At 38.1% G+C, this 24,755-nt stretch overlaps 1 protein-coding gene across 11 annotated transcripts in view; it reads right to left on the bottom strand.

The window, feature by feature from the left end:
* NBEA (neurobeachin) overlaps nt 1–24,755 on the bottom strand; it is a 696,015-nt gene that overhangs the window by 20,854 nt on the left and 650,406 nt on the right. For 8 of the 11 annotated variants that reach the window (XM_032403204.1, XM_032403196.1, XM_032403202.1 and 5 more), the window contains 4 exons: nt 21,701–21,868; nt 4,655–4,744; nt 1,841–2,033; nt 179–250 (listed from right to left, as the gene is read on the bottom strand). In XM_032403204.1, the coding sequence (XP_032259095.1) occupies nt 179–250; nt 1,841–2,033; nt 4,655–4,744; nt 21,701–21,868 (523 nt within the window). The remainder of the gene's footprint in view (nt 1–178; nt 251–1,840; nt 2,034–4,654; nt 4,745–21,700; nt 21,869–24,755) is intronic. The other 3 variants (XM_032403205.1, XM_032403200.1, XM_032403197.1) reach the window with 1 other exon arrangement.

Consider the following 24,755-nt stretch of genomic DNA (forward strand, 5'->3'; position numbering starts at 1 on the left):
AAAAGTTCTTAGATGGCATATTATGATCTACACAGCTCCTTGATGGTAATTCAATGTTATTTGCACACTAATTTTATGGCAGAAAAATTATCATTCGACTACCTTTTGTAATAAATAACTACATAGGAATCTGTGGACAGTCAGCATTCATGAAAATGTATTTTTGTTGTTAACGTACCAATTAGGGGGTCCATTTCAATGGGAAGATGATGAGCTTGATCCAAAGAGTATCCTGGAGCTCCTCTGAGGCCTAAAGTTTAAACAGAAGGAGAAAACTACCACAAAAGTCTCAGAGAAAAGGAACTTCCTAATAAGCAGTGTTTTATGATGATTGTAGAAAAGGTGTATTGCTTAAAAATTATTTGGCAAATTGTTGTAAGAATGATGGTCATACTACACATCTTTGTAGATACTCTCAAAAGAAACCATCACAACAGGGACGCTGGCTTCTGTCAGATGTAGGAAGCTGGAAAGAGTGTTCTTATCCTAACAACAAGAAGAAGCCGCATATAACAGAAGATCACAACATTTCTTGAGCCCATCAGAGAGCTAAGATCCCAGGCAACCAATGAGCTTGAAATCTACGAAGCTGTGTCTGCAAGCGGGGGTGGGCGTGAGCACGGCAGGGCTCACCTGGGCCAGGGCAGAGGGGAAGATGGGGCTTCCATTTTCCGTCAATAGATGGCAAGTCAATTGAAGGTAAAAAATGGAGCCACACCTAAGACCTTACGCTCAGGAAAAGCTACTACCAGAGGATTAATATTTAGGGCTTGATTGAGTTATTAGTCATAATTTTTTACATGTGATTATATAACATATATAATACTTTTGAACAATGCTAAAGAAAAAATTAATCCTTTACAGTTTTTTTTCTCAATGCAAAATATTTCTAGAGGCTCAGACTTCTGTGAATAATAAAGTTATGTATTTTTTAAAGATGTTTGTTGCATCTTTCTGATCAAATGGAATTAGTTATACCTCATGTTGATATATCACCAATAAACACAAAATAAGTGCATTTAGAAATTCTTAGAAGAATAAGCTATGATATACCTGATACTGTTTTTCAGAGCAATACAGAAGTCAATAGAATAGAAAAATTCAGGTTAATTTACCATGGCTTATCCATTTAGTCCTGGAGACAGTGAGAGTCCTGGGGTTTCCGAGGATATCGTAAGGGATGAATTTGGCCAATTAAATCATTTGGTCACATCGACTTCTGTCCCGGTTAGGTAAGTATCAGTATGTCTAATTTTGATAATAGAATCCTATCACTTCAAGATGTACCAGCTGGAACTCTTGGGAACGAGTTTAAAGAAAACACACATGAAATCACTGAACAATTTAGATTTTGTCTTTTCTCAAAGACTCTCAGCTCAAGGAGGGAGATGGTGTCTGTCTTATTCATTGCTGTGCTCATGGCTATTTGACATAGAGTGGCCATTCAAATATTTGCTAACTAAATTAATGAAGTGGAAGAAAGAGGATTTGAAACCAGATTCAAACTCACTTTTGTTTAATATGGGATAAAAGTGGTTTTTCTTTTTTCCTGTGGGGCAGGCATAGGGTAGGGTGGGAGGACCTGAATTAGTTGTAGACCTGCTTCAATTTATCGAATATTTATTGAACACTTAACCATCAGTCAAGCATTCTGTGAGGCCCCAACACAGAGCAACAGTGGATAAGACAGACAAGACTCCTCTCGTCAGGTCTGGCACCGATTTGCTCTGCTGCTGTCCGTAGATAATCTGGCATACCAGCTAGCCCCCAGCGCACTTACCTTCACTTACCCGCACCTCCTAAGACCCCTCTATTAAGTGACGTGCTTGGATACACATACCTACTGTGTTGTGCCATCGATTCACCGCAAACAGCCGGCTGCAGGTCACGGTCACCACCGCAGGGATGGTCAGGTGGGGCAGCGTGTTGGCTGCCACGTGGGTCACCGGAGAATTTGATGGGAACTTCAGCACCATGATCACATCCTGTTGCATCTGATCTTTAAACATGAGTGGACTCTGTGGAAGGAAACACTGTTGAATAGAAAGGGAAGAGAGCAGAAGAGAACAGAAGGGATAACACAGTTAGTGAAAGCTCTGGGGAGACAGAGGTTAACACAGACGAGGCTAGCATGAGCAGAGAGCAAAGCAACCCGAACTTCCATCCGGGGAGGATGGCACGGGGAAAGGGGCAAGGGCCCTGTGCCGCCGCCAGCCGAGGACACGAGATCATTCACGACCAGCCTCTGTCTAAGCCTCTCGAGACTGCGGGGTGAGACATGAGCTCCCAGGTCTGTCTCCTGATGCAGCGGCATTATTCAGTGCGGTGAAAACATCAGTTGAGCGGAAAAATTAGTGACGTCAGGGACTGACACTGTTTACATGAAAGATAAAGTGAATGGACTGATACTTTCATTTTTTACCTGGTTGATCTGGGGTCACGGCTGCAATCTAAATAACTAAAATGTACTAGCCTTCCCCATTAGAGCTTTGCACGCGTCTCTGCTGTGGCAATCCTGACTGCTTATGGCTGATGCCTCCTTTCTAGACTGTGCGCTTGATAAGGGCTACCCCCTTTTCCTTCCTTCAGTCTGTGCTTTCAGACGTCTAGCATGTGACTCGACAGACAGCAGACACTATCGATGCTACAGTTCCAGCAACTATAAAACACCATCAATACTCCTGCATCGAAAGCCCAAAATGGGGATGCTGGAAATAGCCATCATGTTGCGTTCATAAATGTTCTGTAATTGTTTTCTATGTGTATGAAGTGTCTGCTCCACGAACATAGAAGGCTTAGGTTTCCTTTATGAGCAGTTCCATGCCAATTTAGTCTCTCACAATTTTCCCCAGGAAAGCAATGAATCCTGACTGGGCACTTCTCCAGGATAAGTATTTTTATTATTATTATTAAACAGAGACAACTAACACGGGAATAAAACTCTTTTGCCAAAGCATTTCATAAAATAAAGTGTTAGAGATATTCTCTTAGACAGTTTATTAAAAATACTTCATCTAGGGGCGCCTGGGTGGCTCAGTCATTAAGCGTCTGTCTTCAGTTCAGGTCATGATCCCAGGGTCCTGGGGTCGAGTCCCACATCGGGCTCCTTGCTCAGCGGGGAGCCTGCTTCTCTCTCTCCCACTCCCCCTGCTTGTGTTCCCTCTCTCGCTGTGTGTCTCTCTCTCAAATAAATAAAATCTTTAAAAAAAAAATCTTCATCTAAGGCTTGAGGCTCCAAGGCCACATCCCCATGTCTACACCGTGACTGTGTGTTCATATGGAACCGTGTGCTTGGTATCAACCTCTTTGCTTTGTCACATGCAAAGACCAATTTCAAGCAGAAGAGTTCATTAGGGACCAAGAGGGCTGAAGCTGTTGGAGCCATTGTAGAGAGTAAAAACATGTTTCCAAACAAACACATTTATTTGTTTCACTAGGAGTGTGACTGTCGACTCGTTGCAGGTCTGGAGGATGCAGCCCCCTCTGTGCTGCCAGTTCCTTAGCGTCATGTCTGACACACAAAAGGAACTCGATACGAATTTATTAACTGAGAAAATAAATGAAAGGTCTGAACAGTACTTCTGCCACAAAATAACAGCTTATAAATTTGTTTGCACATATACTATGGACCATATTTCAGAGCTCTTTACTCCAAAATTAGGGTACTTGCTGCCTTGATAACTGCCTAGAAAAATGGATGAACTTTAATTCATTTTGCAAACACGTTCTTTTACCTTCAAGCATTTTTCACTTCAGTAAAGAAATCAGTGAAAACCCACAGCTTAAAAAATAAAATTCCTTCTACAGAAGTTTCTCAGAAAAAATGTACCGTCTTCAAATTAAAGAGGGAAATGTTGTACAATTTGCTAATAAACTGAAAAAGGCCTGTTTTGTTACGAAAATGAGCTTTTAAAATTCAGATTAAAATGAAAAGAATATTACCTCTTCCCTTGTAAAACGGGAATAAAAGTTTTAATATGAGGAGGTAGCGGTGATGATGACACCGGCGAACATTTATTGAGAACGTACTGCACACCAGGTGCTGGTCTAAGTGCTCTACGGTATTAAGTCATGATATTCTCAGGGCAGATGGTATTTTTGCTTTCACGTAACAGATGCCGCAACATAAACAGGGAGGTTAAATACCTTGCCCAGGTCATTCCCTAGCTAGAGGCAGAGCTGGTGTTTGACCAGACGGGCTCTGGAGCCCTTGTTTTTAACTCTCCTGCCTCTGCAAGTTACCTCTGTATTTCTGCCCTCTTCTTAAAATGAGCTACTCCCCCTACTCAACCTTGCCCCAAAAGATTAAATTGGGCCATATCATATTGTGTTGATATTATATTTTCATCCTACCTTATAAATCAAATCTAATTCTGGTGCCTGTATGTGTCTGAATGAGTTCAGGCAGAGGCATATAGAGTCAGAGAAGAGGGCAATTGTTGTGAACCCCAAATTGGGCGAGCGGGGCAGGACTTAAAGGTAAGAACCGCATTCCCCGCTGTGTGTCTGCAGGGTATCAGCATCTACTGAGCCTGAAGACTTAACCAATACATCGAGAAGCCTTTAACAGCGCTGCTGAAATGACGATCTTATTTGACGCGTACCCAGGTACAAAGAAAGCAGAAAACTTTCTTTTCAGGCTGCTCTGTCTTACCAGGTGCATGGCAGAGCTCCGAGGCGGATGTGGCTCAATAAGCAACTGAGATGGCGTCTGTCCAAAGTTCTGTATCTGGGCCTCCATGGCCTGCAGGGGAAGGAGAGTGATTGTCATAATCAATATGCATCAACGAGAGAGGTCAACACACTCCCTGACAATGCAAGTGGATCCCAAGTCAGCCATGAAAGAAGTCCAGAAAATTCACCGGGTGCTCTTCTCTCAGGGTGCAGAATCATCCAAGTGTTAGTATTTTGTAGACAGGCTTTGCTTTCTCCTTCCAAACATGCTTCCATTAACCAAGTGGCTATTCTTACGTAGAAGCTGGGGTTAAATGTGGGAGTGTTATGCCTGTGAGTGCATGCAGCTGAGGCCAAAGAACACTTCTAACACTAAATACACCATGTATACCTTAATAAAGTCCTGTGTAAGGAGGAACGTATGGGGATCTCTAATGAAATAAGCTTCTGGGATCTTGGGAAAAAAGAATGATACATAGTCAGTCCACCAATGATACGAAATAAAATTCAGAAATAAAATTCACATATTCCAGCCAATACAGAGGGTAATCATTAAGACTTTTGTATAATGATTAATTAATGATGGCCAAATTTTCAGTACAAAAAAATATATTTTAGCATGTCATGCTTTTTTAAGATGAACGCTGAAATATTATTTAATGTCTATAAGGTATGAATTCACTTCTCTCAAAAATTTTTTGAAATTTTAGAGATAACTAGCCCAAAGAGGAAATAATTCTTTGGGCATCTTGAGCCATGAAATATTTTATTAAAGCCTGTGCAGCTAGAAATATTAATGAGATTTTATGGCTCCCAATGAATAAAAATAATCTTGGACCTCAAAATGTCCGGACTGTATAATATGCCTTTTTCTGTGTGTATGTCAAAGATATAATCTTATAGGAGATTTATGTATTTCTTCTATGTATAAATCCTACAGGCGAAAAAAAATTCAATATATTAAGCTAGACTAACAGAAAAGATTTTTCCAGAACACTGTTAGCGTGTAATTTAAGTCAACAAGGAGAAGCACAATATTTACAGTGGTCATTACTCTGTTACCATGCTAATTTTTCCCCTCAAATTGTGTGCAATTTGGTTGCACATAAAAGTGAAATACGAAACTCACTGCTGAGTGCTTAGGAATGCAGGTGAGGTGGTAGATGGCTCTCGACCCTGTGGTGCCACTAACCGCATTCACTGTCTAGAAATCTCATTTATAAAGTACTTAAATTTAACAATCTGTCTGCCTAGACTGCATTTCAAGAAAATGTTTATCAATAAAAATGTGAATTTTCAAATTTATTAACAATATTAAACATGAATGCATCATTATCTGCCATATTTTAGCAATTGCATAAATGGGGCTTTGGTTCTTTTATTTGCAGAGGCAACAGGATGAATTATTAAATCTCTTTAAGTGCCGTCCAATCTTAACGTATCCATTTATTTGCACGGTGTCCACACATACGCAAAGTGGGACTATTTAAGTAAATCGTACTCACATAGATTCCATCATACTTTATCTCCCCAGTGCAAGATTTACGATTATAAAAGAGGGAAGAGACCGTTTCTGGTTAGGTTCACATCATGAACAATAAACTCCTGAGAGTTACTTGAAAGAAAAAAAGTAGTCATTTCATTGTTAAAGTTGCCCTGGCTAGAAAATGTCCAATACCTAGCTTAATGTATCACGAACAGCTAAAGTCGCTCTAACAATAGGTCCTCTGGCTTGTGTTCCGAATCCTCCAGAAAGGACTGCGGTGGGGTGGGGAGACAGGAGTAAAATTAAATACAGTTTAGTCTCTAGGTCAGTGCTTGTACTTAGTAGGTAGCCTTTAAATGGCTATAGAAGGACTAAATCCACAAACATGCTCTGCTTGACTTGATTTTTGTTCTGAAGGGCAAATATTAAAACTATACCAGAAAATCTTAGGAGACTCACTTACTTTCCCGAAATCTGTACAGTTCTCTTCAGTGGGCCTACCTCCAATCCTTTTTGGACTGAGGCAGAGGACACACACGTATTTATTTTAAACAACTCTCAAATGGCATCAGGATAAATATTAAGCTGTGATCAAGTTAATATTGTGATTTTGCCCTTTCATTAAGACAATCTATTCCCTACACTTAACATTTATTTATTTTTTTTAATACTAAACTGAATCCCTCTTCCTTGTGATCCAGATCACATGCCTTCATGACCTAAAAGTTCTTATTCCAATATTTACCTTTTGGCTCCCTTGTAATCCTGTCTACCAGTAATTCCTTAACCCCTGATTTAAAAATATACAGATCTTTCTGATCTTGAAAAAGCATGCTGCCTCCTCTGAGTTCTCTTTCTTGTCACTACCAACCCGTTTGAATGGGGAGTGAGCACCTACTGATTTTCTTCACCTCTCCCCCGTTCTATGTTTCCTGTTCTGCCCCACTTTTAGAAAGTCATCAATGCCTTCTTTCTGTCAAGAGTGAGGTATTTTGTATGGGAGGGTGCCCAGGGATATACACAGCCCATTCTGTAATCTATGAAGCATAGCAGCTGAGTGGTTGTTCTGAGAACTACTCCCGATGTAGGAGAAAATGTCTCCCCTTCATGCGAACCTTGGGCAGGGTTCTAAATCCTTCCCAGACTCCCTAAATCATAATGAATGTCCTCCATATTCTCATAGCACTTTTTTTCCCCTTTATCATGAAACTCAACGCACAGTTCTTTACATAGGTCTGTTTGCTCAGACTGTTGATCTTTGCAGGTCAAGGCTGTGACTTACTTCTAAGAGAGTCCAAAAACATTTGCTGAATATAGAAGTGGGGCAACGGTGGGACATTTGTGCAAAACTGAAAGCACAGAAAAGGAAAAGCACAGTAGTAGAGAAAACGTCGGAGTGCTTACTTTTACAATTCAGTACTACAAAGACAGTGACGTTAACAAACGTTGTTAAATGCTTACTCAATGCTGAGGGATAAGAAATCAGATACCAGCCTGTCCTCAAGAAGTTTGCAGCCCATGAGGACATAAGATGAGTGGTAATCAGGGCACACAGTAGGTAGAGGACCACGGTGGAGGCCATCCTGGAGTGCAAGGGAGCCCAGGAGTGATGTCTACATCAGACTCAGGGTAGAGCAGGGCACAGGGAGAGCAGGGCTGTTAGGAAAGGGGCTTCCAGAAAAGGGACATGAGCTGAGGTCTGAACGATAAGTAGGAATTCTGGCTAGCTGACAGCAAAAAAAGATCATCGGAAGTAGCGTTTTAAAAAAATTCAACATAGGGCGCCTGGGTGGCTCAGTCGTTAAGCGTCTGCCTTCGGCTCAGGTCATGATCCCCTGGTCCTGGGATCGAGTCCCACATCGGGCTCCCTGCTCGGCAGGAAGCCTGCTTCTCCCTCTCCCACTCCCCCTGCTTGTGTTCCCTCTCTCGCTGTGTCTCTCTCTGTCAAATAAATAAATAAAATCTTAAAAAAAAAAAAAATTCAACATATGTCTATTTTTCTATACATATTCTGCGTGGGTTGGAGAGACTTAATCTAGCTTTATTTATTCATAAAACATATACTTATTGAGCACCTACTATGTACTGGGTACCATTTTAGATATTTGTGATATTCATCAAACATAACAGATAGAGACTGGGGCTCTCGTAGAGCTTAACGTTCTAGCCAGGACAGCACAGGCGCTTACATTCAGCCAGATGTCACAAGCCAGCAGTCCTTGGGCTAGATAGAAGCAGCTCACAGGTATGGTTTCTATTTCAGCCAACATTTATAGGTCAGAAAATTTCAAACAATAAATTGGATTTTTTGGCGTCTCTCAAAAAAACCACAGGAGGTGGTTCATCAGCATTCCTGCACAGCAACACCTGGCTGGTGCCAAGGCACAGGGCCCTTTTATAATGCTCACAGCTCACAGGACCCAGGCATGTGCTGTCTCCCGGCCCGCTTCACTGGTTTATTCCCTGTCTGACTTGTACAGACTTCGGCATTTGTTAATCCTTTAAAAATCTACTACCAAAATGTTAATTTGTATTACAAGGAAGCTATCGCTTTATAGATCTACAGTAGTCCCGTGTTCACCCTTGGGGTATATGGTCCAAGACCCCAAAGAATGCCTGAAACTGTGGATGGTACTGAACCCTATGTACGCTGTTTTTTCCTATACATACATACCAATGATAAAGTTTAATGAATACGCACGGTGAGAGATTAACAGCAATAACTACTGATAAAATAGAACAATGATAATATACTGTAATAAAAGTTACATGAATGTGATCTCTCTCTCAAAATACCTTATGGTACTGGGCTCACCTTTCTCCTTAGGATGATGATGTGAGATGGTAAAATGCCTATCTGATGAGGGGCGCCTGGGTGGCTCAGTCGGTTAAGCGTCTGCCTTTGGCTCAGGTCATGATCTCAGGGTCCTGGGATGGAGCCTCAGCAGGGAGTCTGCTTCTCCCTCTCCCTCTGCCCCACGCACCCCTCACTCCCGCTTGTGCTCTCTCTCAAATAAAATCTTTAGAAAAAAATGCCTAACCGATAGGATGAAGTGAGGTAATGAGGTAGGCACTGTGACTTAACATCAAGCTACTCCTGACCTTCTGAGGCTAGGTCAGAATCACTGCTTCCAGAACATGGCTGACCTCAGGTCACTGAAACCGTGGAAAGCCAAACAGTGGATAAGGGGAGCCTACCGCATTGCACTTTCCACTGAAGCAAGAATGAACTGACACTGTATGTGTGAGCTCATGACTTTTATAATGTGTATGAGAGAAGAGTAAAACTTGGGAAATAACTTTGTCAATCTAACTTCATCGAATCTCAGCTGTCATCCATTGTGAGAAGTGTCACTAATTTATATACTATTAAGAAGTAAAAAAATGTTGCCAATTCAATTATGATCCACTATTGATTGCAAGACACACTGCGATATGGAGTGCTGAGAAGTGACAATGACAGGCATCTCAGAATCAGTAAGTGATAGTAACATTTTATACATAATACACAGCAATAGAAGTCTTGCACACTTCATATAAATCTAGCATAGGTAATAGACTTAAAAGAGAAGATTTTTCAAAACAAATCTGACTGACAAAATCTTTGGTGTTTTACAAATAAGAAAGACCATGTATTTATGGGTCTTTAGTGGGATAAGATGAAAATACGGATCTGCTGATACTTAAATAATATTCTTTCGTAGGCCTTTGTAATCGTTGAATGTGGCATCTTAGACTAAAGCTGCTTATGTGCATCCACTTTAATTAATTGCGTGTGTGTTTTCTCCCTTTTAACCAGCACTCAGATCAAAACAGAGGGCTTTGGCACGGAACTGGAAGTTTCCACATCTTGAGCTGGGTGGTGTCTTCATGGGAGTATATATATATACATATACATATATACACACACATATATGTATATATATGGGATGGTACCGCCCTCGTGCCCCTCCACAGCAATTTTCCCCACGCCTCACCCTCTGCCAGGTTAATCACGATTTTGATGGTAATTAAATTGCACCAACAAAATTATCATTGATTATTTTTTCTTTTCTTGAACTTCTGATAAGTAGAATCATACAGTACCTCTTTTCATGCCTGCCTTTTTTTGATCAACATGGCTGGGAGATTCATCCCTACTCTTCTGTGTATCAATGTTTTGTCGTCGTCGTGGCCATTACAGTGTCCCACTGTATCCGTCTACCACAACAGATCAATTCTGTCCGTGGGTATTTGGGCTGCTAACAGTTTCAGGTTATCATGAATAAAGTAGCTTAGAAAATTCTTGCACGTGTCTTTTGATGGAGGTGAGCAGTCATTTTTGTTGGGTGCATAACCTAGGTATTGGGTTGCCAAGTTAGAGGGTAGGAATATTTTGTTTTACGGCCGAGTTGTTCTCCAAAGTGACTCTACTGATTCTGTGTATTTATTTGTATAAGTATCTGTGAATGCAGAATGCAGTGGTCAAAGCTGTAAGTAAAGTGATGATTCAGACTATGTGATCTTTGAGGGTACAGATCTGCTGAAACTCTTACATATCAAACTCAACTTTATCTCAGAAAATAATCATATAAGGAAATCCGCTTAATTTCCTCACGAGGAATTGTTCAGATAGGAACGATAAGTAAGTTAGTTTCTTAAGAGTTTTATATTTTAGTTGTTACATGGATTCTTACTTATTCTTATAAAAACTATTTGGTTGAATACTGAGCTGTTACCATGTACTTAGTATTTATTTATTTATTTTTAATTAATTTATTATTTTTTTTAGCATTTATTTTTCTCCCCAGCTAAGACTCATCAAGAAACAGGTAGGTCATAAGATTAGAAAAAAAGTTTTTTTTTTTTTCACACTTTGGAGGGACAGCTAAAATATGGAATTTTTCAGGGGTAAGCAGAGAAGTAAAGAAAAATGTGACCTAAGTTATGAAGAGCAGCACAAAATAAGTAAATTTGAACAGGACTTTCAGATTTCATTACACACATAGGACACATAACTCAGTTTTACCTGCTTATATGTAATATAAAGCTCCCATTAGGGCAAGTTCCTATTAGGGACAGTTTCCTGTTTTTCTCCTCCCTACTTTCTTGTTAGGCCCGCTTTGTAAAATCCTCCCTGACCCACCTACCAAGTTACAAAATTACCCACATTTTCACAAGCTCTCCTTTTTTTCTCCCTTATTTTCAACAAGCTCTCTCGTAGCCTAATGTTACTTAAAGGTCAGGACCAGGGGTACAGCTGCGTCATCTATGCCCTGCACAACGGTGCCCAGTTGGGGGGCAAATGAGGGATAGAATCTACCTCAAATGTCAAAGGAAGGAGCATCTTTTATTATTCATCCTTTTAATGAGGGCTTCTTTTTTAATTTGCACCAAGGGGCCATATGCGTTAGCTGTGGCTGCAACACGTACCTTATTCCTTTGACCCGCTGCACCTCTTGCTTAATTGCTTTTGTCTCCTTCTTGCCTTCCCTCCCCCCCAAAATTCTACCTCCTCTATAAATACACATACAGAGCTGGGATTAAATCCTCACAAGAGGAAGTAAACACGCTGTGGTTTATGTGCATTATACATACGCCTGCTAATATGAAGATTTCATAGCCAGGGTAAAATTACATATGGCAACGGGTAAGTGATAGTTCAGAATGATGTTTAAATTACTGATAAATTCAAAATATTCTAAAAGAAAGAAATTACTATTTAGGTGAATAAATACGTTTTCTCCCTCCCCTTGGGTTTACTAGTTATCTAGTGTACACCCCCTCCCGTAGCCAAGAGATAAAAACTTTGGTTAATCTTGTCTTTTCCACAATGCAAGTAAATTTAACTCAGATACATTTTTCTCCTGTAGAATCTTTACAACTTCTAGTCTTTTTTATAAACGTAATTTAGTATTGTCTTTCTGATGAAATGTCATAAGGTCTAAGTGCCATGAGAAAGTGTGAGGAAGCTAATAAGGTAAAGCTGTCAAATGACCTAGTTCATCCATTTTGCTTGGTTTGTGCCATCTTTTAAATTGTTTTCCAGAAAAGTCAGCATTTTATAAAGTATGACAGGTCGTGCTACCCACAAGGCTAAAATCAGACTACGTTGAAATTACTAGTTAATTATTGATAATTTTCAGAAAATTCAAGATAAAAATAGCAAAAGTGATTCCTTGGGAACACAGAAAAGGATTTTCCAAAAATTTCCTTAGGATTGTGTTATCTCACTTTATAGCTCATATTTAGCGAGATTTTATTTTAATGCTTTAAAGTGGATATTATTTTTTTTACCAGAAAATACATGTTTGACATATAATTAAAAATACATAGGTGATTTATATCATCTTTCTGTGCTACCTCCAATTCTACCAGTTCTATACCAAATAGGGGAAAAAATGGAATTTTGAGAAGTCTGAAATGATAAAAGAAAAGATTACTTAATGGCAGACTGTATTTTAACTGATATGCTTTTGTTTCTGGTTTATTGTTGTAATAAAACAAGATCATATAAAGCATTACTTTTTAATGCTAGAAAAACGGGAGCAAAATAAATCAAGAAAATAATATCTGCACTTTATTATTTCTTGCTTTACAAACATTAAACTATATAAAAAATTAAAAATGCTATTTTATATTCAACTGCTTCTAATTTTTCATAGAAACTACACAATAGAAGAACAAACGTGTTTCCTTTTAACAATCAACTGCATTAAGGCTAAGTCTATACTAGCAAAATTATTAGACTATTTCAGCAAATACTTAATAACTCAAGTAAAAAAAGCACCACATTTGCTGTAACTATCAGACTATGTTAGACAGTGTTGAGGGAGAGGATTCTGATGGTCATTTACCTGCCTCAGTGCTTGGTTTTATTCTTTTGGTATAAACCTAAAAGAAATAAAGAGGAGAATTATCCTCTCGCTGATTCCTATTTCCTCCTTGGACTGATGAGTTATAATGATGATATTACATACCTGACTTAACAAATTAACACGAACAGTGAATGTGAAAAGCAAGCACCATGTCCTTTGGATTAAAAAAAATGCTCTGTCCAGAACAGTTTTTCTTCAAATCAGGTCAGTGCTGTTGGTGGCAAGCTCACTCAATTTTTATATTTAAAAATAAGTATAAGTCAACTCAGGCAGGAAAAGTACATGTATTTTAATGCATCAGGTAGCGGCTGTTCTCGCCAGGATGCCTTAAATAAATTTGCCTAAAGCGGTGACTAACTCAGGGGGAACACAGACGTGAGCTGGATCATCTTCCTTGCCCCCGGGAGACTGGCCTCCAGAGACTGCATCCCTACCACTCTCTTGCTCCTCTATCTTCCCACTCTTTTCGGCCAATGAGAGCTCAGGACAGGAGACAGGAAGGGGATGTAAAATTTATCCTATGGTCCTTCCTTGCCAGGTCCTAGTTTGGCAGTGGCTGGATTGTAGTCTTCTCTCCAAGGCCACAACTCCACATCGTGGAGCCCACTGGGGCTCGATCTCATGCCAATGAGATCATGACCTGAGCTGAAACCAAGAGTCAGATGCTGAACCGACTGAGCCACCCAGGCACCCCAGCGGATGACGTCTTAAGGACTCTTCCAGGTTTTTTGTTCTTTGTTCACTTTTGGGGTGATCATTAAATAGTACATAGTTGTAAAGGACCCAACCCAGAAATGCATAATGAAATGTGAGAAGAATCAGTACAATGTCCCTGCCAAATTCTCCCTGGTTGAATCAATGTATATAAAGCAAACTCAAGGCTGGCTGAATCGGGAGATGGAAGTTTGGGGAAGGCAGTGGTGGAGGAGGAGGAATGTTAGTACCAGTGACGACCTTTCCTCACCATACAAAATAAGTTCACTTGGAGTGTCTGATCATGGAAAGGAAATAATAATGAAAATAATAAAAGTTGAGAAGATTTGCCTGGAAGTGGAATGACATCAAGACAAAGGTTTACCAGGTGGTGGGATAAACATCACAAAATGAAATCATATACTTTTATTAGGCTAAAATCAAAATCAAAATAGTATTGCATGTATTTGGCAGAACAAAGTGCTCTTCTTTGATTTTGACATAAATGGGAAACAATAATTTAGATATACCATATTGAGATTTCAAATGGCTTTAAATAGGTTCATTATCAATATGTTTAAAACCTTTAAAAATGAGCTCTAAACATCTAACTGAAATGCTTAGTATTGAGATTCAGTAATATCTACTTCAACAAACTGAAGCATGCAATATGTTTTGAATAATTGTTATTTTATGCTAAGGTAACAACTGTGTAATATAACTGAAATCTATGTTACTAGAAGATAAGGAAATCCCTTCCAGCTATTTCCGTTACAAACAGCAGGCTGCAATTTTCGCCCTTCTTCCTTGTGTAAAATATGACTTTAGATGCTTGTGAAAGCATTTGCTGTTAATTTCTGAAAATCAATAATTAGCACTTCTCAACACTATGCAATAAAAATAACACAAAGACGAGAAAAAGCACATCTCACATAAATGACACACATCCCACTGTGACTAGCTGCATTATTTATGCTTTCCTAGTGGACGATTGATGACGATGGACTAGCTAAGGACTGCAGTAATTACAAGGAGAAAAGATAAACCTAAATTAAACATTTATTCACTAATCAAAATTAAATGTGTGTCATTAATTTTCTTGATACTAATTTCTATATAGAAACTTTATTCACTGATTCTTTGCAATTGCAAGCCTTATTGCTGTTGGGTGAGGAACACACAAACAGACACATTTGAATCTATACTTTTGTTAGTTTTAGGGATCATAATATTCTTCTTGTTCCCCAAATATTCTTTAAGCTTAAAAGAATACCTAATGTGCAAATATTGCTACTCCCATAATTTAAAATGTAGGGGTTTTCTTTCTATTTTATTTTATTTTATTTTTCTTTCTATTTTAATTTGGCTTTTGAATTTGCTGACATTTTTAACTCTGTAAAAGTTCCAGTAATTATAGGGGGAAAATTAAGGTGGTTTTAAGAAATCTTTATCAGCCATTTTGTTGATCATTTGTTGCAATCATGTCTCAGAATAAATGCGCAGGAGAAAAACCCTGAATATGCCCCATGTGAAGACAATTAGGCTTCATGGCCGTTGTAAATGGACAACATTGTGCTACAACCCACTCACGCGATCCACAAGGGGGGTGTTGCTATCCCTTGTCAGACAGAAGAAAGGAGTTAGAAATGGGGGAAGGAAAAGACAAGGGATAACAAATTCACAGAAAGAATAAGCAATGACCAGACAGCCATCAATGTCGTCACTACAAATACCTTCATTTACATCATTAGGATGAAAAGTGGGTTAATTTTTTCCTTATAAATTTTATGAGTTCATCTTCTAGGAAAGCCAACATTGTAGGCTGTTTTGGTTAAAGACATGTCTGTCTTGTTGGTTCTTGACAGCCTTATCATGTCAGGTTTCTGTAGTAGCAGGAACGGTTCAGCAAGAAAATAAAGTGAAAACTGAAGGAATCTATTCTACTTCCTTTGGGCATATTCTCACTATAGCAGATCCAAAGGAATGCTTTGTTATCCCTGTCAGATCAAAGAAAGAGATAAACACAGAAAATATAATCTAAGAAGACCAAGAAATATTAGTAACGAAAAATTAGACTAAAAATGGCTCACTTTTAGAACTACTGGTAATATTAAAATTTATTATTTAGTGTTTTAATATTTCCAGCATAGATGAATGTGTATATATGTATAAGTAAATAAATATTGCATGGCCCATATGTTCTAGTAGTTCGCCAGCAAAATAGCCTTTTACGATAGGCTTGTGTATCTACCTCTTACTGTCAAAGAGAAATCATTTAAGTCATTTTTCAGTTTGGCAGTATCGACTATACATATGATGATATAGAGAAATGAATTATTAAAACAAAAGTTCTTCCAAGGTATTTCATTTAATTATGCTTTTAGGTAAAATAACAAATGTCTGTGTAGTGCTTTATGGTTTACAAAGTATTTTCCCATATCTTTTCTCATACGATCCTCAAATACAGACCTATGAGTTATGTATCATTTCTGTTATCATTTTATAGGTGGGAAAACCAAGGTACATAAAAGTAAAGTGACCCAATGTCTCAAATTTTAATGACTGGCTGTGATAAAACTTATTATCTGGTTTCCACCTTTCTATCATTTTTTATTGCCTATTAGATACCATATAATCACACTCTAAGGCAGACAGACTTGAGTAATTATATCCATGATCGAAAGAGTGATCCATTTTAGACACAATTTTAGAATGCAATATTTTTCACTCATTATAAGAGTACAGTAAAAAAAAATTGTGACATTTAATTTGTAATCTCTACTAACCAACCACTGCTTTTTTAATCCCCTAGTGCCTTTGGAACTCTTAGAGACTGACAAAACAAGTTTTTCTGGAATGTAGTTAAAATAAACAATGAACAAAATGGCTGAGAAAGATTTCTTTCTTTCTTCCTTCTTCCTTTTTTATTTTTAAAAAAATATTTTATTCATTCACCTGAGAGAGAGACAGCGAGAGAGGGAACATAAGCAGAGGGAGTGTGAGAGGGAGAAGCAGGCTCCCTGGCAGGGAGCCCGACATGGGACTCGATCCCAGGACCCTGAGGATCATGACCTGAGCCGAAGGCAGATGCCTAACGACTGAGCCACCCAGGGGCCCCCCTTTCTTTCTTTTTTCAGAGATAGAGAGAGCACACGCAAGTGAGGGGAGGGTCAGAGGAAAAGAGAATCTTAAGCAGGCTCCACACCCAGTGCTGAGCCCGACTCAGGGCTTGATCTTACAACCCTGAGATCATGACCTGAGCTGAAATCAAGAGTTGGACACTTAACCAACTGAGCCACCCAGGCACCTCACTGAGAAAGATTTCTTAAAACCATCTTAAAATTTCCCTTATAATTCCTGGAAGTTTTACTGAGTTGAGAGTTTTAAGAAATTCAAAAGCACAAACAAAATAGAAAGAAAAACCTTACAGGTTAAATTAGTGAAATGGCAATACACATTAGGTGTTCCTCATTTTTAAGAATCATTTTGAAAGTAAGAAGAATATCATCTCTAAAACTAGTATTAGTAAATACTGTTATTTTAAAATTCCTAGAAAGTAATGGGATTAAAGCAACCCCGACTTGAGAATCAGGAGACCTCACCTAAACCTGACTCTGATGCTACATAAACGGGTGTCCTTGGAAAAATTATTTAATAAGAGTGTTGGCCTAGCTTAATGGTTTTTAATTGGAGATGTATATGAAATGCCTGGAAAGGTTTTTGTTTTTCAAAATAAACCTGCTTGAACCCTCTCCCTGAATATCCTGAGATGCCCATGGGATGGGCAGTGGGACAGTGGATAGGAAGTTAGATGGGGTTAGATGGATATGGCAGGTGTATTTGAAAATAGTCAAGGGGCTGGGGATATAGAAAAAATTAGAGTTTAAAATTTGAAACTAGGTGATAGGTACACTGAAGTTCATCACACCATTCTGTCTCCTTTTGTAGGAGGGGGAGAAAAGCTTTCCAGACCTTCTTATACACCTTTAGTAGACAGTGCTTCTTAAACTTCAATGTCTCAGACAAGTCACTAGGGATCTCCTTAAATGCATGTTCTGATTTAGTAGGTTGGGAAGGTCTGAGAATCTGAAGTTCTCCCAAGTTCCTCGGTGATGGTGTTACTATTGGTCTATGGACTACATTTGAGTAGAAAGGAATTAGAACACCATGGGACCAGATAATTACTAACTAGAATATTCTATTTCCTCAGCAGGTCATAGGATGGAGTTTCTTGGCCATCATTTGGGAAATAAAAATATAAAGCAAATCACATCATTTTTATTAATATGTAAAAACGGTAAGAAAGAATATTCATTACCATGCTTAAAATTACTGCTCAAATAGTCAGTTGAGCTCATCTATGAAATAATGTGTCTAGAAGATTATGATGTAAGCCAAGACTTAAGACAATTTAAATAATATCTAATATCCAACAGATCTAGTGTTTACATATTAAGAAGAGCTTTGTACCAGAACTGTTCTGTCATGTTTCTGCCCAGAGGCTGTCATGATGAAGTTTATTATCAGTTACTGCTTTACAAGTATAAAATAAGTTAAGCTGTCATATTTTTCTCAGGCAAAGATCCTAAGCTGTCAAAGAATGTCAATTTTAAATCTGACATAGAGAAGAAAATTATCTGTTATTCTGACCTTTAATTTCTTGACATTTTAATGCCATAATTGCTGTGGTTAGTGCTGCTTCATGATTTCAACCTGTCAAGGAAGAATGAATCAATAACCTTAAGCCATTTCTCAAATTTTAGCCCTAACTTCAAAGCTCGAAGTTATAGGCAGATTGTGGGATATATATATGTATTTTTTTTACAAAAGGGACATATATTGATGTTCATATATTAAATATTTATTGTTTAAATCAGGGTTTAAGCAACAAAAAAGTCATCTTCCTTAGGCTAGTTGGAGTTTAGTATAAGATAACTATAACCTTTCTTTGGTTTTATCTATGTGAAATGTAATGATCTTAGTATTTAAAAAATACAAAGACAAACATTATCAAAAAGAAGAAATTGATTAAGCTCGATAAGAGGGCTAACATTTTGAACACTGCTTTTTTAAGAGTTTGTGTCCAACCATTTAGGAAGGTATCAACATTCTCAAGTCATGGTACCATAGCACAGACCTCTGGGATATCAACATTGATGTTTTCATAAAAGGTGTTGTGCCTCCCAGAAGGCCTCCTCACAGGGGAAATGTATATGTAAGGGGGTAGAAATGGCTACCAAATAATGAATATACTGCACTTCATTTCACTTATCTACAGAGTTCTACTGGGTGACAGTAGATGCTAAGCGCTTTTTAGGTTGGCAAACATATGTCACGTATTATTCCTCCTTTATAGAGATAGCAATTGAAGTAGAGGGAGATCTAATGTCTTGGCCAGCATTAGATAGCTCACAGATTTTAGGTGGGTTCCCATCTATTGCAGGTTCTTTCTTAAATGATAGTGCAGTATGTTTTTTTTTTTTCCCCACAGAATATCAGTTTTAATTACTGATATGGTAAGAATGGACAGGTTAAACGTTTCTGAGAATATATTAGGTTTCTGGGGTAGAGGAGATAAGGGTGGGGAGTGGGGAGAAGGACCGTTAACTCATGTCCCTTGATATAATTTAATCTGCTATGGCTACAACGTAATAAGCAGTTCCTTAGCGGTCTTAAGGAGGTAAAGCATCTTCCTAAGCAATCTTGAGCTGACACAGGTCCACGGGGTCAGAGCAAATGTGTGTGTGGTTGGGCCTCTGCTGGTGTGTGCTTGGGCCTCTGCTGGCTGGCGGAAGGAAGGTAACCGTGTTCCAGGTATGGGCACACTTAGGGTGGATTCTGAGAACGGACATCAGAGTTTTTGGGTCAGAGAGGCGGGTGAGGAGCTGGGATGGGAGGACATATCTATCACAGAATGACTCTGGAAGTTTCTCTAGTGGAACCTCAGTATTCAGCAATTATGTGCTCAGAATGAGAATGCTAGAGAGAGTCTTGAACTCAGGGCCCCTAGTGCTTGGCAGTCGGCCTCACTATGAGGGAATCAGGAGCAGTAATATATTGTTCAGACCATCTCTATAATAAGCGAACATCATGGCTGAGCCACTCCCATCCAATAAAAACTTTTTGAAAATTATACATTTTCATGTAGTATTTCATTAGGAAGTCCTATAATTTGATAATTAAGGCCCATACATAGTTTTTTTCCCCACTGTCCAAAGCAATGGTGTGACATTTTATAGAAGCAGGTATTTTTATAGAATTCAACTAATAAACACATATCTATGTAAAGAAAGTCTCAATCCTAATTCCATTTTCTTTTTATTTCCATGTATCATTTTATTTACTCTCATTTAAATGTGAAAAATCTGCTATTTTTCTGTCGATTTTAATGCTGTCTTGCACTTTCATTACATACAATATGCTTAAAATACTTTATTTTCCCAAGAGGATTAACTTGCAACCTTCTTTACAAGGACAGAACTCTATAATGGATAAAAATGTATGATCAGATATTCAGGAGCAAAAAGGTTTATGGTATTTAAAAGTCAAAAACCAATTTGGAGGTGGTCTTGGGATAAAAGGATAAGCTACTCCAATTCTTTTTTTCTGATTCTAAAGGTATTGGTTCTAAAAGGAGGATATAATTTGTAAGGTGTTTACAGAACCGGGCAAAGGTGTATTGTGAAAAGAGTAATTAAGCTCAGAATGATCTCCTATAAAATAATCTGATTACAGTTTGTACAGGGGGTTCTAAATCAGGTGAGTGTAATGGTTTGCAGAGAAAATCCCTTCTTTCACCCGTGAATTTCATAATATCTGGCTTCTCTCTCCTTCATTCATTCTTTGCCTCTATCCCCTTCTCCCAGCTTCAGGCACTAATCCATTTCCTCCCGCGTACAACATGATATAACATTGTGCCTGATAACGTGCTTATGACGTGTTCTCTGAATATTTAGCCCTAAGGGTCCAATGAGCCCCGATCTTGAGCCTCTCCCTTCTCTTTTCTGCTTGAAGCCACGCAAATGGAGCCATTTTGTTTTTGTAGAGGTAATGTAAGAAATAAGTTTATGGATGCAAATTTTCCTTGTAGAGCTTTATTTCCCTAATCTACAAGTTTTCCACCTCTAAAATTAAAAGTGAAAAAATAAAACAAGCATTACCCTGACGGGAAATGTAGCCATGATTGCTTGTTTTGCACACAGCAGATGGCCGCTCTCGGGCGGAATGGAGGCTGGGACGTGGCTTCCTGGCAGCGACACTTACCCAGCAGCTGTTGCTCCTTTACTCTTTCACCTATCTGAAGTCATTGGGTGCAGTGTGGAAGTGATTTAAATAATATTTTATATGAATATTTTCACTAAAAATACGTATGCACATAGTAGAGCACATAATTCCCAACTGTTAGCTATAAACTTTCAGGGTAAGAACATACAGGAATAAAAATACTCTACCCTCATCTATTTTATTGATGTATTTTGGAGAAGATTCTGGAATAAAATACTCTACCCTCATCTATTTTATTGATGTATTTTGGAGAACATTCTGGAATAAAATACTCTACCCTCATCTATTTTATCAATGCATTTTTTTGAGCATTCTGTCTGGAAGTCTGTAATTCTGCTTTTATTAAGAAAAGATATACTGGCAACTCATTTTAATGTGAACGATTCTTATTCAAATATTCAACTAGGTTTCATTAATAACATGCACAGAGCATTAAGCATTTTAATGAAGATGCTGAAATAAAACAAGTAAAATAGGGATATTGAAGTGCATTATATGTGTCTACAATTCAAAAGAGAAGAACACAATGGTCTCATTACTTGGTTTTAACATATAATACTCATTTTCCTACATTGTCAAAACCCCGAAATTTATGTTTCGTAAAAATTTATGTTGAAAGGAAATTTATACAGAAAGAGATGGAAAGCCAAATTTGTGTTTGAGAGATGAAAGAAAGTTTTGGAATAATATGGGACTTAACACCTACCTCCCTGAGCACAGGGTCAGTGATACTATCCAGGTTCACAGAGCCTTCATAGGTTAAGTAGTGAAAAACATTCAGAGCACGGACTGCTTCTGGTCCTCGCTGTTTGTAGCCAAATATAAGGTCAATCCACTGATGGAGTTGGCAAGAAACAAATTCACTTTCCAGGGCCTGCAATGAATGAGTCAAGAAAGAAATAAGAGACTGTACAAACTTAGCAAATCTCCCTTTTTCTTACTTTGAAATATTCTACGTAAAGAAGTACCATATGCTCTTTGCATTACTGCATTTTATCTATATGTATTAGATGTCCTGTTCCTAGAAATGGCAAAATAATAAAACATAGACCTGAATGAAAATTTTCTCTTTCTAAAATGCTTAACTTTTTTGTGGCTCCATTATGTATAGGATACGATTTTTATATTAAATAGATTTCTTAAAAAGATGCATTCATGTTCAAAACAAAAATAATCTGAAGTACCTATTTTAATTTTACAATAATTTCATTTCTCATTTTTAAACATTAATTTAAAACTAAGCAATTTCATTAGAAACTTTGATATACATTTATTTTCCTGCCTAAAGTCTTCAAATTTACCACTAACACTACTAAAAGGGGATGCCTTCCTTTGGCTACAAATGAACTCTTGCTTTTACACAATCTAGGAATCACTGGGCAATTTTACACGTTGGCTAGCTAGTAGGAAATGAGTGCAAATTACTGACAGTCAAGGACCATACTAAGCTTCCATAAAGAGTCAGGAAAAAGAGAAGGCCTTTTCATTTCCTAAGAAGCCATCATAAGCTTCCGGGAGGTATCCTGACACGTGGGCACGGAGTTCTGTTCATACCTGTGACATGAACAGTGTCTATTGCTGTGTGGCTCTCTATGCCTCTCACTTACTGCACCCACTTGTCATCAATTTCTTACTGGTTTTAAGAGCACATTGATTTCAGCAACATGAACAAAAGCTGTAGAGCTAGCTTCTTAAATTTCAACTAAGTGTAGCCATATTAAACAATTTTCTAAATTACAGCTGTAACCAAATATGTGAATGAAGTCATTCTCTGGCTTCATGACCCTGATTTCTAAGGCGTTGACACCAATTTGGAATTCACTTAATTAATAAATGATTTCTTAAATCAGCCCTCTGATAATTACATTTAATTTTTTTAATCTATAAAATATCTGAATGGTACTTTGCAACTTTTCCTGTGATCACATTTTACCAGCAAGTTTATATCCCTCAACCTCTTGATTTATTTCTTTCAAAAGTTTTGGCATTTTACTTACACCAATTATTGTGGATGTTTCTCATTCAGAAATATAAACAGACTTTATTAAAGGGTAGTTTCTGTACTAAAACTAAACAGAATTCTATATTCTATATATTCTATATTGGTGGTATTGACATAACAGTTCAGACTAGAATATAGGAAAGAAGACTAAAATATAAGAGCTAGGTTGGTTAAAATTCTGTATTGGTTATGTCAATACTGTTGGTTTGGTCGGTATGTATAAATGATTCTGTAAGTGCAGTGTAACTAGTTAATAAAGAAAAAAGTCCATTTAGTAATGTTTTCAGTGCTTGGTGCGATAAATGAAAGAATGAAAACCAAAAAATTATGGAGTAGCTATTGTCCAAATGTATTTATGGGAATTCAAAATAGTAGTAAAGTCAGATATGTTACTTAAAAGAAGATTTTAGGGGCGCCCGGGTGGCTCAGTCAGTTGGGCAACTGACTCTTGGTTTCGGCTCAGGTCATGATCTCGGCTCAGGTCATGGGTTCTGAGATCTAGCCCCGCCAAGGGCTACATGCTCAGTGGGGAGTCGGCCTGAAGATTCTCTCCCTCCACCCCTCCCCCCACTGGCGCGCATGCTCTCTCTCTCGAATACATAAATAAATCTTTAAAAAAATAAATAAAGGAAGACTGTACCAACACCATCACATAATCAGTTAAGCAGCAACCATTTCAAATAAATTTTACTGATACCACTAGACGTATTTGGAAAGTATTGATGAAATTTAATATTATTCTGTTAGAGTAAAATAATTATTGAATAAAATGCCTAATGTAGTTGTGAGAGGTGGAGGGAATGATGATTTTTCACTAATTTGAATTTTAAAAATAGATCTGTTCTCTTTTATCTCCATCCACTACTTTCACTTCCCTCCTCCACCAGAGACAACATCTGTAGTGTGTTTGATGTTTCTCCTTTCGTTTGCATGTGTTTTTATAAAACATTACTCGTTATTTGTGTATGAATTTTTGATCCATAAAAATGGTACAAGGTTATAGATTTCACTTAGTTTCTTACTTTTTCCACGTAGCATTGCTTTTGAAGATCAGCCTATGTCGCTGTGTGCATAGGAAGTCCGTTGTTTCTAGTGGCTGCACAGAGCTGCCCCAGCAACGAGCACTAGACTGCCTCTAGCCCCCTGCGACACAATGTTGGGATGAATGTCCTCTCTTGCACCTCTTTTTGGATCTTTGTGAGAACTTCTCTGGGACTCATCATCTGGAGTGGGACTGCTGTGTCCCTGCCGCGGATGTGCCCATTAGTGCCCAGCTGCACTTCAGGATGGCTGCCCTCATCTCCACTCCCTCCCACAGTGCATAGAAGGCTCTATATGTCCACAAGCCCATCCACTCTTAGGATTGTCCGCGTTTCTAATTTAGCCAGTGTAACAGATATAAAACAGGATCTCATTGTTTTAATTTGTATTCCTCTGATTAATAAGGAATTTGACATCTTTTTAATAGAGCCTTTTGGGTTTCCTCTTCTGTAAACTTCTTGTTCACGTCCTTTGCTCATCTTTTTATGGAGGTTCCTGTCTTTGTGTTGTTATTTTGCAAAAGTTCTTTATGTATTTTAGGTAATAGTTCCTTGTTGGTTTTAAACATGTAAACGCATGCTCCCAAATGTTACATGTCTATGAACTTTATCCGTGTAGTTCTTTGTTGAATAGAAATTCTTAATTTTGAGCTCATCAATTATTTTTTCTCTTTATTTTTATGCTCTTGGGATTTTGTTCTGAAATTACAAGGATAACC

The sequence above is a fragment of the Phoca vitulina genome, unplaced genomic scaffold, assembly GCF_004348235.1.
Source record: "Phoca vitulina isolate PV1807 unplaced genomic scaffold, GSC_HSeal_1.0 scaffold5, whole genome shotgun sequence".
Classification (NCBI taxonomy): Eukaryota; Metazoa; Chordata; class Mammalia; order Carnivora; family Phocidae; genus Phoca; species Phoca vitulina.